Source organism: Oryza brachyantha, chromosome 3, assembly GCF_000231095.2.
Source record: "Oryza brachyantha chromosome 3, ObraRS2, whole genome shotgun sequence".
Taxonomy (NCBI): domain Eukaryota; kingdom Viridiplantae; phylum Streptophyta; class Magnoliopsida; order Poales; family Poaceae; genus Oryza; species Oryza brachyantha.
In genome coordinates this window covers 5,238,991-5,256,407 of record NC_023165.2, presented here as the reverse complement: position 1 = coordinate 5,256,407, position 17,417 = coordinate 5,238,991, and the positions used below count along the sequence as shown (strand labels likewise).

The following is a 17,417-nucleotide window of genomic DNA, read 5'->3' as shown; positions in this document are numbered from 1 at the left end:
TCAAATGGAGCAATCCTGAATGCCAACAGATTCAATGAATCCTACCATGTTTGCAACAAATACTCTAATGGAACTACCTATGACTGGAAAATTTACATCCTGCGAGACTAATCTTACCGTGGAAAACCACAAAATCATAAAGTGGGAAATAACACCAGAATCAGAAAGTTTCGTAACTAGATATTTCAATCGATAAGAGGTGTTACATAGCAATTTTCATAACGCCTAGCAATTTTCATTAGCGTATTGGAAAATCAAATTAAGCATATGCATTGAGATGCATTTTGCAAATGTATTAACATAGTTGTTAGTCTTATACTCCAGTCGTACATGCAACATTGCTTCGTCATAGTCCTCGGAAAAATGGAAAAGTGGAAGCTGCAATAGTTTGTAGCTGCTCACTTGGTTGATTCATGTAATCCCCATAAGGGGAGACATCGGAAGGGAAGAGGCCTTTATTTTGACTACTTCACTGTGTCCTTACATGGCTTTAAGGAGTTATTTTAATACTATATGGAGTTGACACTATTATAGTAAACTTTCAAAATCCTATAAATAGTTGATTGAATCAAACACTGAAAGCAGAAAGGTTGGAGTCAAACAAAATACCGGTGTAGAAAATGTGGGCCAATATAGAGCATCATCACAACGTTGAATTCGCTTGCAGTAGGCCACTAGAACCTACAAAACACCAGTCAGCTGCTGCAGAAAAGATAGTCCCAACTACACAAGTTCTCAATACAGAATTTATCACCAGGAGAAACACTCGTTGCACCTATTTCATCGAACACCTGGTGCGCCTCCCTGCAAGCCTCTTACACCACACCTCTTACACCACACCTCAGAGCCCAATCGCACCGCCGTTCGCGACCATCTAATCCACACGAACGCCCGAACGACCTGCAGCGGCAGCGACTGGGGACATTACCTGCATGCCTCAGCGGCAGAGGGAGGGGATGCGGAAAGGTGGTTCGCTCCCCAGCCTCGCCGCCGCGCGGTGCGGGGCGGGAGGAAGACGTGGAGTGCTTCGAGCCGGGCAAGGCAAGGTATCGCAGGGGCCGGCGAGAAGATGGCTGCCAAGCGGCGCGGAACGGCGGAGGTGGCGGTGGTGGCTCCGGCAGTATCGTCGGGGATCACGAGCTCTGCGCGGCCGGCGGCGCGGCGTGCGGTTTTTTGGGGGAGTTTGGAGTCTCGCGGGGAGCGGGAAAGGCGCCGCGCTCTCCTTCCATCTGATTCTTTCACTGACAGTTGGGCCCCACAAACTGACAGGCAGGCGCACCGTCCTCGTCACACTCTCGCACGCTCGCACTCCCCCACCCAATCCACAGAGCGCAGCGGCGGCATGGCGTCCCCTTCCTCCCTCCTCTCATGGCCTCACCGCGCAATCTCCCTCTCCTTCCAACCCAAGAACCCATCTTCCTCCCCGGCCACCGCTCGCGTCTCCGTCCAGGACCCGCCTCCCCAGGACCCGCCGCCTCCTTCCGACGCCAACCCGAGTCTGAGGAGGTCCAGCAATACGAGGTACCTCTGGGTCAACCCCAACAGCCCGCGCGCCGCCGACCTCGCCCGCGCGCGTGCGGGGTCGAGCCGACGCGCCCGCCTCGCCGCCACCGCGGCCGCGCTTGGCGCCTGCGAGCCCCCGCAGGAGGCGCCCATCGCCGCCGCGCTAGAGGCCGCCTTCCCCGAACCCCCGTCCGAGCAGGACGCTGTCATCGTGCTCAACACGACCGCCGCCCAGCCGGCCGCCGTCGTGCTCGCGCTGCGGTGGTTCCTCCGGAACGCCGAGGTCCGCAAGAAGGTCATCCTCTACAACGTCGTGCTCAAGGGCATGCGCAAGAGGCGGCGATGGGGCGACGCCGAGGCGCTCTGGGAGGAGATGCTGCGCGAGGGCGTGCAGCCGGACAACGCCACCTTCTCGACCGTCATCGGCTGCGCGCGCGCCTGTGGCCTGCCCGGCAAGGCCGTGGAGTGGTTCGAGAGAATGCCGGACTTCGGGTGCTCGCCGGACATGCTGACCTACTCGGTGGTGATCGACGCGTACGGGCGCGCCGGGGACGCCGAGGCGGCGCTCCGCCTGTACGACCGCGCCCGCGCGGAGAAGTGGCAGCTCGACCCCGTCATATGCGCCACGGTGATCAGGGTGCACTCGAACAGCGGCAACTTCGACGGCGCGCTCAACGTGTTCGAGGAAATGAAGGCGGCCGGCGTCAAGCCGAACATGGTCGTGTACAACACGGTGCTAGACGCCATGGGTCGCGCGATGCGGCCATGGGTGGTAAAAACCATACACAGGGAGATGGTTAGCCAGGAGGTGCTGCCCAGCAAGGCGACGTACAGCTGCCTCCTCCAGGCGTACGCCAGGGCGCGCTACGGCGAGGACGCCATGGCCGTGTACCGGACGATGAAGGACGAGGTGGCGGACATCGACGTCGTGCTGTACAACATGCTCCTATCGATGTGCGCCGACATTGGGTACGTCGAGGAGGCCGAGGAGATCTTCAGGGACATGAAGGCGTCCATGGATGCCCGGTCCAAGCCTGATAGCTGGAGCTACTCATCAATGGTGACGCTCTACTCGTGCACCGGCGACGTCGTCGGTGCCGAGGGCATCCTGAATGAGATGGTGGAGGCCGGCTTCAAGCCCAACATCTTCATCCTCACCTCGCTCATCCGGTGCTACGGCAAAGCGGGCCGCACCGACGACGTGGTCAGGTCGTTCGCCATGCTCGGCGACCTCGGCATCACCCCCGACGACCGGTTCTGCGGCTGCCTCCTCACCGTGGCGGCGGGCACGCCGGTGGAGGAGCTGGACAAGGTGATCGGCTGCATCGACAGGAGCAACGCCCAGCTGGGCGCCGTGGTGAGGCTCCTGGCGGACCGCGCCGCGCCCAGCGGCGAGCCCCTCAGGGACGCCGCCGGCGAGCTGCTGGGCGGCGCGCGCGGCGTGGTGAAGATGCCCTACTGCAACTGCCTGATGGACCTGGCCGTGAACCTGGGCCAGATGGAGAAGGCCTGCGCGCTGCTCGACGTCGCGCTGCGGCTGGGGATCTACGCCAACGTGCAGACGAGGACGCAGACGCAGTGGTCGCTGCACCTGCGGGGGCTCTCCGTCGGCGCCGCGCTGACGACGCTGCACGTCTGGATGGGCGACCTGCACGCGGCGCTGCAGGGCGGGGAGGGGCTGCCGCCGCTGCTGGGGATCCACACGGGGCAGGGGAAGAACACCTACTCCGACAGGGGGCTCGCCGCCGTGTTCGAGGCGCATCTCAAGGAGCTCGACGCGCCGTTCCACGAGGCGCCCGACAAGGCCGGCTGGTTCCTGACCACCAGCGTCGCCGCCAAGCACTGGCTGGAGACGAAGAAATCGGCAGAGTTAGTCGCAGCTTAAAATGCACAATCTTAGGAGTAAGTACATAAGAACTTGTTTGGGTTAGTCAGGTGCACTCAGGTTTTCCCTGTGTCACAGAGATTAGTTATAATGGTAGATGCTCAATTTATACTGTTACCTCTGCTTCCATTGACAGAAGAACAAAAAAAACATCAATTCCAATTCCTCCTCCAATTCAAAGTAAAAGTTTCTGTTAAAATTAAGTTTGTCGAGCATTCAGCATTCGGCAACACCGATCTACAATGCTTGCAGTTCAGATATCTGAAATTGTGGATGCCATATATCTGCAAAGAGGGGCACTGGTGAAGGGAAGAATAACTGAATAAGCTGGTCGGACCAATGATTGAACAGACAAGATAGTAGTATTAGCACAAAATGAAACACACAAATTGGTAGCTTGTCCAGTGTACAACACATGGATTTCAGAAGAATAAATAATCTCCAGAACAAATTCCTACTATCCTAACAAAAAAAAACGCTAATATAAGATCCATTAGGAAACCATCCTTTTACAGCTTTACTGAATACAACCTAATGAAAAGTGTCAAAACTATAAGAAATGCAGGGTTGGCTATCCCAGCACCCATCAAATGGCGATGCCAACTAATTAAAATACACCACAACGTCATTCAAGGATAACTTAAAAGAGGCACATCAAAAATTTTGCACCAAGCCAACTAGATGCAAGCAGCTGGATATGTTCCAGCTCATCGGTGTTTCACCACCTACCAGGGGCAACATAACAGCATGAAAAAATTGCTGAAACTGTATGTTCCCTGTGAAATTTTCTCATTGATCAAGAAATTCCAGACCAGTAGCTGTTGGTGTCAAGGCATGGTTAGCCAAATATTGGTCATTGAAGAACTTGCTTAGATGCCTCATCCCACTGTCACAGAGAATTGTCACAACTGTATGTCCTGGACCTAAATCTCGAGCAACTCTTACAGCCCCCACACAATTCATGGCTGAAGAACTTCCAACGAATAGTCCATCATTTTTCAACAAGAACCTAAGTCAATATTTCCAAGTATACTGAGGTTAGATAATTGAATTTATTTTTAGCTTTTCTATCAAGTATCCTAAGATAAGAGAAAATAAACAACCATGAACTTCCAACTAAGAATTATATGCAAGACAACATCCTTTGCTTCAGTACTTATTTTCTACCAGTGAAACGTGCAGAATTTTGGTTAATGCTTATAAACCATGATTTGTAATGATAAAAGTTCTTTGTGGAAACCTTATTCATTGTTCTTTCAGATCATAACTCCTAAAAGTCAACAAAAGCACTTAGTAAGTACGTACCTCGACATCTCAACAGCTTCCCTATCTGTTCCTCGGTAAGCGCCGTCCAATTCTGCCATCATAAAGTTTTTAGTAACCCTGTTGATTCCAATTCCTTCAGTAATAGTGTCAAAAGGATTCTTCAGCCTTTTGCCCTCCGCCTCCTCTTTTGTGTACATCACCCCTCTAGTAACCTTATTGAACAGACCAGACCCAGGTGGGTCCATTAAAAAGCATTTGATGTTTGTATTCTTTTCCTACATAAAGATTCCATTGGCATAAAAAGGGTGTTCAGCTGAGAAGGAAATATACAGAGAAATAAAACAAGAAGCAAACAGACCTTAAGATATCGTGAGACTCCAGCAATTGTGCCACCAGTGCCAGCTGCAGCAACAAAGGCATGCAGTGTCCCTTTAGTTTGCTGCCATATCTCAGGACCAGTCCATTCATAATGGGCTCGGTAGTTTGCCAGATTCTCAAATTGGTCAGCAAAGAAACCTCCTTTTGAATCAGAGTCATGATCGCATTTCCTATTGTGTTGTATTTCATAATCGGTATGTGCTGAACCATTAGTTAGTGTCTTGTTTGACTCCCCTTGGGTTGCTGTTATCTTGCTGTGTGACATTCTAGCATGGACATGCGCTGAACCATTAGTTCCTTTTTCGCTTGACTCTCTCTGGGCCACTGCTGATTTGTTTGCTTCTAAAGCCCTTCTTCTAGCAATATTGACAAAATGGTCCTTATTTGTAATTGAAACAGGGCGCACTCGTTCGACAGTAGCCCCAAGTGCCTCAATTATTTGAGACTGCAAAAAAAAACTTAGTATAACTAAATATACAGGAGCATAAGCAACACACATTATTTCTAATTCCTATCTCTTCTGTGGAAGTACTGCTAGCACTTTGGAACATTCTTAACAAAAAGATCGTGTGTAAAGCATCTTAGCATAATTCAGCTGGTCATTAGTAAAATATAACTCAAGTATCAATCCTAGATACTATACCATAGAGTGTTTTAAGAACAAGAACAATAATGTAACAGTATATAACTTCCTTACCTTCTCAATGGCAGCATCATCGGGAATAACGACGTGGCATTTACAACCATAGGCAGGAGCAACAGTGGCCAAGCTAATAGCTGTGCTTCCAGCACTCCCCTCTGTTACTGTGCCACCACAGAGAAGATCACCAGATTCAAGAGCCTGGTAATGGCAAGAAAGAGATACTTATTAGAATATAACAAGAACATCATAGCAACAAATAAATTACTGAACAACATAATAAACTAGCAAACAATCTCATTAATTCATGATTCATTTGGTGAAATGTGAAATAAAAGAATTTATATAAAATCCAATTACCAATTAAAAGCATTGTTCACCCCCCCCCCCCTTTCTTTCTAAGTAATATGCCCCAAAACTTTGTAATCTTTTTCCATGGGTTCTTTGTTCTAGAACAGTTCTACAATTGCTGTCTCACTGGAAAATTTAATTTTACAAGTCCCAAAAGATAATAGAAAAATAGATAACATGCTGGTATTGACTTACCACCTTTCATTGATGTATTTCTTTTTGTCTATGCCTCTGAAAATTTACCCATTCCCTTAGTTGACAGTCATTCTATCAATGACATGTGGGTGCAGGGCTCATAAGTCAGTGAGACATCAGTCATAGAAAGACTTGCCGTCATGCTTTTTGAAAGCAAAGCACCGTATAAATGCCACAATTATAACAAGCACTATTATCATATCTTGCAATAAGGAAAAAGTCAACTAATTCAAGATCCTAACTGAACTCGAACTTACTAAATGACTGAGGCTATGTTTGCTTCAGCTTAGGATTATTGTAATTTGGATTATAGAAATAAACTGAAAAAATGATTTGATTTGTGACAGCTTATTATAATCTAGAGCCTAGAGCCCTAGATTACTGCAATCTGATCCTCTAAGAGTGCCTTTTCCAGATTATTGAGTGGCTAAGACCCACTACTCTTGGGTGTATAATTACCCACCTTGCCATCTATTACCTACTTCAGCTTATAGTAATTTGGCTCATTAATCTAGATTACAATAATTCTATTTGGAAACAAACAGGGCCTGAAGTTGCAAATGCAGAGGCAAGATGTTGAGCCTCCCAAAAGATACACGGTCCAGATTTTCTTTTCAAAGAAGAAAAGACAAGGTATGTACACATAGCCATGAATCGGTCATGAGACCCATAGGGAAGAACAGAAAGAAAGGTTTTGCTACAATTCATTCTTTACGCTTAAGTGAAGCTAAAAGTTTTGCATATAATTACGCATACTGAAAGGAAGCAACTTTAATCTACCAAACAAGGTGTACATAAATACTCCATATTGTATCTCTCTATCTCAAAAATAAATACTCCACAATTTATGCGGGTTTTATTAAGGAAACCGCACTCCATCATCAAACTACCAATTCTGGAACTGTTCTCCGTGACCCAATTCATTCTTCTACAAAATTGAATCAATTTAAAATGGCATACACAAGTTACCTCTTCGATTATCTTTACTGCCACACGGTCCTTCACGCTCCCTCCAGGATTTAGGAACTCGGCCTTCCCCAGGATCTGCAACCCAGCCAAAAGCAACGCCGCCACTTCATCAGCTCAACCAAACCAGCCAGCAAAACCAGAAAAACCGGAGCCACACGCACGGGAGCACCCACGCGTATTCCCTACCTCGCACCCCGTGGCGTCGGAGAGGCTGTTGATGCGGATGAGGGGAGTGTTGCCGATGGCCTCCAGGAGGCCCTTCCGCCTCGCCCGCCGGCCGCTCGAGCGGGAGGTCCTCGTGGGCCCGGCCCCCGTCCTGTGCAGGAGGAGATAGCACGCGAGGAGGGATACGGCGGCGGCCGCGGCGGCTGCTCCCGCCGCCGTCGCAGCCGCCATCGCGCCGGGTGGGCAAGGGGAGAGCCGGAGTTGGGGACGAACAGCGAACCGGACGCGGACGAACGAACCGCCTGGGTTCAACCGACGCGGATCGTATGGGCCCCGACGGTGGAAAATTGGGCCTGCTTCGAAGCCAGTACTGGGCTGAAAATGGGTGGAAAATTGGGCCTTTAATATTTTTTGAGTTGGGCTGATAATAAATGGGGCTGGTGTTTGCATGATATTTTTTAATTTTATTTAATAAATACTACCTCCGTTTCATTTGCAAGACTTTCTAGACTTGCCTAAATTCATCAATTAATTAATGTATATAATATATATATTTATTAGCATTTATATAAATTTAGACAAAGCAAGAAAGTGTTCCAAGTATGTAATATAATTAGCCCGTGCGAGCCCTAGGGTTTGAAATTCATGATTATCGTTGTGACAATCATGATAATCAGCCATATTATCAGGACACGGTAATGATAAAATATGGTTTGGTTCAATAAATATCGTGAGAATTCAATTTTTTTGAAAAAGTAAAAAATAATGGTGGTGTATCATGATATCTTGACATATAACGCGATAATCACAACATAATGCATGGTTTTTACTAAAAACCATAATTATCGATATCGTGAATACCACTGCAATTATCATCTTGGATACCACGATCATTTTCACAAAACTGTGACAATAATTGCTACCTACCACGCGATAATCACGCATGGTTTGACCCCTAAAACCGTTATGATTTTATTCAAAAAATTTGAATTCAAATTCATCCGGTTTTCATGCTATTATAGTCATCTCTGGCACACAGTTTCAACTTATGAAACAATAAGTGAAACCCTCGCGAGCACTCGAAGTTTAATGACTTGTAGCTATAATTCCAGAACTGAAAGGAAAAAGAAAAGCAATGAAGAGGAACAATGAAGAGGAACACCCTTCACTTATATTTATGTTGCTTTTTGTTACATTGCATCAACTTTCTTTATTGAATGTAACAACCCTTTCCTCAAAACACCACAAATTGTTTAAAAAGACACAAAATGCAATTGTGAAGCTTATGACATTGTCTATATGTACAAGAGACAACAAAGATGATGGCCACTGGTTCTGCCGCCCAAATAATCTCCCAAATTGATTGAAGAAAGCTTGAGAAAGGCACACATGCTTTTCAAAATAAGTCGCCTTCGCCATGATGCATCTGTACGAACACAAAGGAAAGAACGATGTCAGAGAAAATAAATCTAGCCGTGTCCCATGTCCTACATAAAAATCATTTGAAACATACTATTTTTTCAGTCTGTTAAAAAAATATTCAAAACCACAAACCCTGTGTTCAAATCAAAAGGAGAAAGTTGTGCACCTGTACATGGTAATCACTATCTGTGTTCTATTTGATTGTCCACACACAATCAAAAGGCAACCTTCAGTTTTCAGAGTTACCCTTACTGCTTTTCACAGCATTGGAATCATCAGCCTTTCCCTCATCCAATTCCCTCAAATCCATGGCATCTTCATCTTGATGTGAACCAACCAGACGCGCCTTGTAATTTGGGTTCTGCTCTTTGTTCTCCTTGCCGGCGTCAGTAGCGGCCACCCTGCTTCTCTGCGCCCACAGATGGTTTCTCATCGGGCGTTCTCCTCTGCCAGCAGCAGCAGCAGCAACCCTTGCTGCTCTCGGGCTGTCAAACCGTTTAGCAGCGGCACGCCTGCTGCTCCTGCTGACTGCAGTTTCTGTCTCTGAACCTGCAGGCTGCTTGTTCAGAACTTTCACTGACGACACTGATGCCCTTGGCTGAGACGACGACCTCCTCGGAGTGGCTTGCTTGCTACTAGCAGCGATGTCCCTGCTTGCAATTGCAGACGTGTTGGATGAGTCGTTCCTCATGTCATCTTCCAGCGACTTCAGCTTCCTCCTGAGCTTGTCCTGGGAAAGTAAGTAAAAGGAACCAAAGTTCAGACAGCGACATGGAGAACGAAAGAAATGGTGTGAGGATCGCTTGGAGGTATTAATCCGTGGAACGCTTCTCACGTTCAGCTGGGCTTCCACCTTCGCGGACTTCTCGGCCATTGCAATCTTGTCGCGCAGCCGTTGAATCTCCCCCTGCATGATCATTGTGAAAATGACAATTCAGATAAATAGATTGCAGAGGTACTACTAGATTTTTTTTATGAGAAAAAGTCTACTTAACACGCTGAAGTAGTTGGTTCAGTTAACCCTCAGAATTATGAGATCGGGTATTTTACCCCCTCTAAAGTATTCAAACATGTCCAAATAAACTCATAGGGTGGTTCTATAAGTGGTTTTGGTCATGTAGACGATAATATGGCGATAATATTGCTTATGTGACAGATGATGCTTATGGCGCGTGCATTAATTTAATTTGTCTAATTTGATCCCATCTATTCATGGCTCTCACTGATCGGCAAGTTCGAGAATTACGTATTAGCATCAATGTGTTTATTTTTAAAGCCATTACGCTGGTTAAATAAGTACTTTATTGCTACTAACAATATACCCGTGCTAATGGTACGGTGTCATAATTTGGAATATACAAACGGTTAACCATAAGTCCGAAATTTAACGGCGCCTGAAAAACCGGACAGAGTAGTACAAATACTAATATGTAAAAAAATAGCTCCCACGATTACCTACCAGTCAATCTGAACACACAAATATTTATAATTTAAATAATATATGTGCGTTTATATTACAAAATTTATTTTATAATCGTTTCTTTTTTATTTTACACCGTTGATTCATTTGTGTTGATATATACATATAGAAAACACAGTGTGAGTATTAAGAGTACTACTGTATAAAAAAAATATATCTTGTTATTTAATATTATCAAATTGGTCTATTTTTATTTCACGCTGTTGATTTAGAGGTTTGACCATTCGTGTTGATATATAGGAATAACTATAATATTATTAAAAAGAGACCGTAGTATTGACATATAATATTATATATTTCCTTAAAAACTTTGAAAAAGATGAATGATTAAATAAGTATTTAAAATTCAGCGCTGGGATATACAAATAATGAGGAAGTATTACAAATACCACCGTATACAAAATAGCTCTCATTATTTCTTATTTGTCAACCTGAATGTGTGTGTATATATATATATATATATATATATGTAATTGATTATCTCTTTTGTATGATTGCTAATTGCCTGGCTGTGATGGATGGATGTGCATGCACGCGCCAATAGATTGATGGCTACCATTCATTTTTCATTGATTTTAGTTAGTCACCATGCACGGCAATTAATCTGCATGATTAGCGGTTCGTTTGCATGCAATTAATTGCATGGATGCACGCATGGATGCACGCATGGATGCGATATCTCGGGACAAGGTAAAAGTAGAAACTAAATGGTAATTCGATGTATGATCCGAACCATTCATTCCATGCGGATGATTCTGTTCGTCGGATAAGGTTAAGTAGACTTTTTATTATTGTTTTAAGGAGCAAAATTATAATCCTTAGAAGATTACTAGGATGTACTAAAATTAAATTTTTGGTAACTCCCGGTATAAATTGCTCTTTTTCGAGAGATGAGGCCCCGTGTGTACCTGCAGGAGCCTCCGTTCCTCCAGCCATCTCTTGACAGGCATCAGCTTGTCGGCGTCGTCCTTCCACTCGTTCGCCGTCGTCGACGCGATGCGGTTGACGTAGACCTTGGCGCGAGCTAGCTCCCTCTCGAGCGTCCTCTTCTCCTCCTGCAGGTTGAAAGGCTCGTCAGGAACCAACAAACCTAATCCATCTTCTCATCAGCACTCGTGCACCGGCATCGATCGATCCAGGATACATAGCCAGCCACTCACGCTCAGCTTGGTGGCCTGGCTCTGGTAGAAGCGGACGGCGTTGGCGACGTCTCCGGTGGCAAGAATGGCCTCCTCCAGCTCGGCGATGGTGTGCGTGAGCCGCTCGATGTCCAGCACCTGCTGCCTGTTGCTCTTCTCCAGCAGCTTGTTCTCCTCCTGCCAGCCACAAATGGAAGAAAGAAAGAAAGAACAAGAAAAGAATCAATTCAGGTTGAAAAATCTAGCAGATCGATCTGCGGCAGATGTGGATTTGCATGCGTGTGTGTGTGTGTGCTGCCTCACATGGTAGATCTCCATCTGCTTCTGCAGCTCGATGTTCTGGTTCTGGACGTCCTCCACGATCAGCGCCCTCTCCAGCGCGCTGCGCAGGATGTTCCCGGCCTCCACCAGCGCCGCCTCCTTCAGCTTCAGGTGCCGCTCCAGCGCCTTCTTGTCGTCCTGCAGCACTGCGATCTGGCAGCCGATCGATCGAGGTTAACTGAATTTTCCCATCGTGGTGATCAGACAGACTGCAGGTTCAGGTTCTTTGGGTGCAGGTTCAGGTTCAGGGTGTTTAACCTCGTGCCTGTACGCCTTGATGTCAGACTCCAGGGGCGCGATGATGGCGTCGAACGGGACGACCTCCTCGTCTTTCTGCGACGAGTGGATCCTCCTGAGCGTCGCCTCCGCCGCGAACTGCGCGGACAGCGCTTCTTTCCTCTCGTTGCTTAGCCTTTTCACGTCCAGGTTCTGTTGCACCGGTCGAGCAATTGAGCAGCAGGCTCGTTATTACAGGACCGAATAGAATCGAATCAGAGTTAGTAATATGCCTAATCAACAATTAGAGGGAACTGTTCACTCCGTTAACTTTCTGTTATTACATAGATTCATGTGTATGGTAATAAATCTATATATAGATACAAAATATATATATTGATACGTGGAAAAATCTATTCTTATAATATAAAACGGAGGGAGTAGATGATTAATTAACCTTTTGCTCGAGCTGTTTCTCCAGGCTACTCAGCTTCTCGTCCTGTTTCTTCAGCTCCTTGGTCAGCTGCAGAGACGGACACACAACACAGTTACGTCAGTGCAGTTAGGTAGTGACCGGCCATGGCTTGTCCAGTGTTGCATCCATTTTGATTGTTGGAGTAGAAAGTGGGGGATTTTGCTTGGAAACAACTCAAGCAAAAAGCTCATGAAGCAAATTACCTCAGCAATGGCTTTGTCCTTCAGAGCTTCTGTCACCTTTAGGCCTTTAATCTCACTGTATGCATGTCCTAGCTCTCTGTCCTTCTCTGCAGGTTTAAGTACGAACTAGGCGTGAAGCTTGATTTTAACATTGATATAGTTCAAACTGCTATATAAAGATTTAAAGTTGAATATCTGAGACATGTTGATGTGCAAAACGTCTTGCTTGAGTAATTTTTCAAATTCGACCCTAGTTAGATAAATGATGTACTAGAAGATACTTGAACTGATTATACTGGTATAGCTTAATTCTCTTTGACACAAACCGAGCAGAAAAAGGATAACTTGTTAATCCTTTTTATGCTTGTGAACAAAAAGATATTTTGCTCGTTGTTTGGACTTCAGAGTGATATTGAAGTAACTAGAGTCATCAGTGAAATGATTGAATAAGACAGATGACAATAACAGGTTTGAACAAATACTTTTTGTGCTAAAAAGTATAGTTAAAACCGAAGAGAGTAATGTATTGGTGACTGATGCAATGTGAGAAAATATTTAGGTTACTAGGAAAAGGCTATATCAGCAGAGCAATTTTACGGTCATTGAGTAGGTAGCAAGAGGTAAAATTTTAGTGTAAAATTTAGTACCTTTTTAAAAACTATAAAAATTCTCGTACCAGTAACATGTAAATTTGGCGCCATTTAGAACATTTTAAAATAATATAGCCCCTAGAATGATGCACGATGGAATCACGCTTCAACGGTAGTACCCTGTATATATGTCTGACAAAATTGGCTGGCCTGAAATTTATTCTGCAAACTAGAGTTCCAGAAAGCAAGTTGATCCTCATCCAACACCATGTTAATCCCCGAAAAAACACCATGTTAATTGTTCTTGTCCTTTATTGACGTCCTACCAACCGGCCAACCAGCCATACTAAAATTTCAGGGTTTTGTCACACCTATATCGTAGAATCTGGGCAAATCTCTCTTGTAACCTACAAGATTGGGTTACTTAAACCACTTTTTGGTGTTTGTTTTTTGTCGCAGTTGGAAATGTTTGCATCATGGGTAAGAAAAGGCGGACAAAAGAGAGATTTTTTTTTATTTCTTTCTGGAAAAAATACACTGAAACTTTAGCATGTCTTGATTCCATCTGAACAATTTGGTGTTTTGTCAAGTTACTTTATCTGTTTCCCAAAAAATACTCAAAAATTTGACTGCAGGTACTATTAGTTTTTCTAAACTACAAACTCACGCCGATTAATTTGGCTATTTCCTACTTCACCAAGATGATCACAACGACCACGCTATTGAACTGGTGTTTTTAACTTTTCAGCTTGCTTGTGAAGTGTAAGTGACAGGTTGTGTGTATCGGTAACTGACACAGAGAAGGATATGTCCATCTCGCTTACAAATTAAAAATACTGATACTACATGTACCGATGTACAGTATGGTACTTCATATAAGCTAAGCGTAAATGTCATATGTTTCAGGACATAGTGAACTAGGACTTCAGTTTGATCAATCAGTATGTTCATGATATTAACCATTTCAAACCGGGAAGATGCATTGCTGCATCAGTGCATTGCACCTCCGTGATTAGACAAAGATAGAAATATATCACGGTTTGATTTATGGTACTCCTGATCAAGAAATGGATGCAGTTAGCTAGCTAGCAAAACGAGCAAACCTCTGAGGAGATTCTCCAGCCGGTTGAGCTCGTTGACGACGGGATCAGGATGTCCATCGAACGGCAGCATCTCCTTGCTGGCGGCGACGACGACATGGTCGACCTCTCCCAAGCTGCCCATCGATCGTCGCCCAATCGAGCTCCTGTGATCTCCTTCCCCGTCTTCTCTACACCCTTCCTGTAGCTCGATCGATCTTCAGCTAGCTAGCTTAGCTTCTACCACTAGCAGTACAAGCAAGAAAAGAAAATTAACCCAATTAGCCGCACCACATCTATGTACCTATAGCAGCTACTCCATAGCTAGCTGTCCTGTGCTAGCCATATATGATATGATATACATGGAGTCAGTCAGCTGCATGCTGTTCTTCTCACCTAAGTTGGAAGAAGAGAGAATGCTCGCACGCACGCACGCAGAGCCGGCCGCCGGTGAGCTGAGCAAGCGAGTGGGTTTGGTTGGATTTTATGGAGGCGAGAATGCTGGGAGTTTCTTGAGGAGCACCCCATTGCTGGGGCTCGCACGAGGAAGCCGACGGTGCAAGCAGTGGATGGATGGATGGATGGAGGAGTGCGGTTGAAGCAGAGACAAATGGAGCCGCGCGGCGTGACGCCGGCATTTTTGGCTGCTGCACATTGCTGGCGCGAGAGCGACGCCAAAAGCTAGCTTTGGCGACCTTAATTTCTCCCTTGGAAAAAATTCAGAAATGAAGCAGTGGTGGGATTTCATCTACTCGGAAAAATTCAGTAAATAATACAGTTTAGTTCATCTGTGAAATCTGTAGCGAATCGATGCGAGTAGCTAGCTAGTTAATGATTCGGCATCGAAAATCTCTTACTAATGATCGGATCAATATAGTAATATGGTTAACTCTAGCTCTCGTCGGTGTGATAAAAAAATATAGTAATATAGTTAATATGGTTAACTAGATAAAAAAAATCTAGTTACCACTAGTGTGATCTGTGTTTTTTTATGTATATGTGTCTATCTCAATGTTCATCATTTTGTTGAAAAAAAGAAGAAGAAGTGGAAGATACGAGTGTGCTAGCATCATGCATCTAATTAATTAACTAATTGCTTGTTTGGTAAGACTGTGCAGTACAAGCAGATATGGTTAATTGAATGACAATCTCCTATGTTGAATACGTCGGTTTTGATGAAGAGAGAAAGAAACCGTGTCAAATGCAATTAGCTAGATAATTAAGATTAAGTGATGAACACATGTACACTGCACTGTGCTGAAAGCACCATCCACATATATAACCCGTGTTTCGTAACCGTCACCGGTCGAGAGACAAAATATAATGGTGCGTGCACACTGAAGAAGTGCAACGGCCCATGCTGATGTTGATCAGGGCAAGAAAGGCTGGATTTTTAACATTTTAGTTCTTTTAAAAATTTATTTTTACAAATAGACTCTGAAAAAACTTATTATACAATGAATCTTTTTTACCGCGCAAATGTCATTGGCGCCGTCCTCTAAGTGATAATGTCATTGGCTCCGTCCTATATAACTATGACGCCAATGACGTTGGCGTAGTTAAAAATGTCCATTTATACAATAAGTTTTTTTAGAGTCTATTTATAAAATAAATTTTTTAAAAGGACCAAAATATCAAAATTGCATGCAGGGAAGGAGCCTTCCCTTTGTCGTCTGTATCACCACAAAATTACTCATCGGATGAAGTGGCGAACTAGCTAGCTCTAGCTCCGGCCTATCTTCCAAATGGCAGAAGATGCAGGCAGCATTGCAAGCATTATTAGTCTTTAAGGGTAAGAAGTTAAGGAGGCTTTGCTTCTGTTGTCATTAGCCATAACAATTTGACGCTTTCAAGCTACTGAAATCGAACCAACCTACCCTCTACATATGTGATAGCGTTCAGCTGACCAAGTACTCAATTGTTAACTGATTATTGTGCTGTTTTTTTTCCTACTTAAAGTATTCATTTTGTCAAGGTAATTAAGGGCAGTAGCATAAACATCATCAATCGAATTGCTGCACTCTGCAGATATTATGAATTAAGTCCAGGGTGTTAAACTTGTTTAATTAGGTGGTCAAACTAAAACGTGTGGATGTGTGTGAAGTTGTTGTGGCCTGCCTTCTCTAGCTAGCAGTTTGTGTTAGTTAGAAGATACCAGGAAGAGGAGGATAAGAAGTTAGCAAGACAAGTTTCCTGAGTGGCCTGATCGACAAATGTATGAAGCATTCAACAGTTTTGTGCTGATGGGTGTCAACTGATTTGAGAAGCTTAGCCAGCTAGCTGGACTGATTGAGACTACAGAGTTCATTTATTCTTTTTCGCCTTTTATAAAAGGAGATGTTTCTGGCAACTTGAACTGAAGTGTTCTTGTTGTAAAAGTTTTCTAATCAACATCTATTTTCGCTCAAAAAATAATTAATATAGAGAAGAAAAGAGATGATGGGCACGTGATTGTTTGAGTGTTTCATTAAAATAAGTCAAATGGTATATTTACAAACGAAAAATAATTTATAAATAAAAAATTTATATATGTATTCTTAGCGATCTAAAAGACAATGCTGAAAAATAAGCTTCGGCGATAAACCCTAAAGTCAACTCTAAATTTAAGGTTAAAAATCAGATTTTGGCTTATAAGCATAAGCATAAGTAAAAAGACGGGGGTGCATATGTTTATGTATGATTGGAAGTTTTTACAACTATATATGTTTATAGTATTTAATCTATTCCCTAAGGAAACAAATTTACAGGAGCTGTGCCTAAAAAAATTCAAAATATTGAAATTAGTTCTGTAGTTTACTTAAGTACAACTGGCTAGCTTTACACCCTCATGAAGCTGATGGAACTTACCATAAATACTCACCATGTACTATATATTACAACAAATTGAGATTATTGGTGAGGCATGGATAAGTTGTTGGTAACTTATGGAGTTCAGCGGTTCAGCCTATCGATGACGCTGGTGCCCAGTTGTTAATGGTCAAATCAAGATTAACCGCTAATCATGCTTGCCCTAGTCAAATAATTTGATCGTGAATGTGATCGATTCTTGTAAATTGCGACGCAGACCTAACCGCATGATAGTGCGTTGTTCCCCTTTTCAATCCTCTCAGCCTCTGGATAATAGGTTTGCTTTGCTGGTGTGTTTTATGATTAGTAGAGGT

The 17,417-nt window shown here is 44.3% G+C and overlaps 3 protein-coding genes across 3 annotated transcripts; 1 reads left to right on the top strand and 2 right to left on the bottom strand.

Annotated features, from left to right (window-relative positions):
- The first annotated feature begins 1,284 nt into the window (after positions 1-1,284).
- Positions 1,285-3,625, top strand: LOC102700876 (pentatricopeptide repeat-containing protein ATP4 homolog, chloroplastic). The gene has a single exon (XM_006649575.3). It carries the CDS (start codon positions 1,343-1,345, stop codon positions 3,386-3,388), a length of 2,046 nt encoding a protein of 681 aa, XP_006649638.2. The 5' UTR covers positions 1,285-1,342; the 3' UTR covers positions 3,389-3,625.
- A 164-nt stretch (positions 3,626-3,789) lies between these two features.
- On the bottom strand, positions 3,790-7,610 carry LOC102704408 (cysteine synthase 2). Its single transcript, XM_006651106.3, has 6 exons — positions 7,374-7,610; positions 7,188-7,262; positions 5,730-5,873; positions 5,013-5,477; positions 4,694-4,929; positions 3,790-4,397 (listed from the first exon to the last, which is right to left on the bottom strand). The coding sequence occupies exons 1-6, from the start codon at positions 7,581-7,583 to the stop codon at positions 4,178-4,180; spliced, it is 1,350 nt and encodes a 449-aa protein (XP_006651169.1). The 5' UTR covers positions 7,584-7,610; the 3' UTR covers positions 3,790-4,177.
- Positions 7,611-8,488: 878 nt separating this feature from the next.
- On the bottom strand, positions 8,489-14,738 carry LOC102700602 (microtubule-associated protein 70-4-like). Its single transcript, XM_006649574.3, has 11 exons — positions 14,653-14,738; positions 14,281-14,502; positions 12,609-12,694; positions 12,388-12,453; positions 11,973-12,143; positions 11,697-11,867; positions 11,415-11,570; positions 11,163-11,309; positions 9,610-9,681; positions 8,941-9,504; positions 8,489-8,778 (listed from the first exon to the last, which is right to left on the bottom strand). The coding sequence occupies exons 2-10, from the start codon at positions 14,399-14,401 to the stop codon at positions 9,004-9,006; spliced, it is 1,491 nt and encodes a 496-aa protein (XP_006649637.1). The 5' UTR covers positions 14,402-14,502; positions 14,653-14,738; the 3' UTR covers positions 8,489-8,778; positions 8,941-9,003.
- Positions 14,739-17,417: the final 2,679 nt, after the last annotated feature.

Bases quoted from the DNA above. Each gene is read 5' to 3' on its own strand.
- LOC102700876 (XM_006649575.3), top strand. From the start codon at position 1,343: ATGGCGTCCCCTTCCTCCCTCCTCTCATGGCCTCACCGCGCAATCTCC.
- LOC102700602 (XM_006649574.3), bottom strand. From the start codon at position 14,401: ATGGGCAGCTTGGGAGAGGTCGACCATGTCGTCGTCGCCGCCAGCAAG. The intron at 12,144-12,387 runs GTTAATTAATCA...CCGGTGCAACAG, and splicing joins AGAAACAGCTCGAGCAAAAG to AACCTGGACGTGAAAAGGCT. The intron at 11,868-11,972 runs GTTAAACACCCT...ATCGGCTGCCAG, and splicing joins TCAAGGCGTACAGGCACGAG to ATCGCAGTGCTGCAGGACGA.
- LOC102704408 (XM_006651106.3), bottom strand. From the start codon at position 7,583: ATGGCGGCTGCGACGGCGGCGGGAGCAGCCGCCGCGGCCGCCGCCGTA. The intron at 5,874-7,187 runs GTAACTTGTGTA...TGCCATTACCAG, and splicing joins CAGTAAAGATAATCGAAGAG to GCTCTTGAATCTGGTGATCT. The intron at 4,930-5,012 runs GTCTGTTTGCTT...ATCTTTATGTAG, and splicing joins GAGTCTCACGATATCTTAAG to GAAAAGAATACAAACATCAA.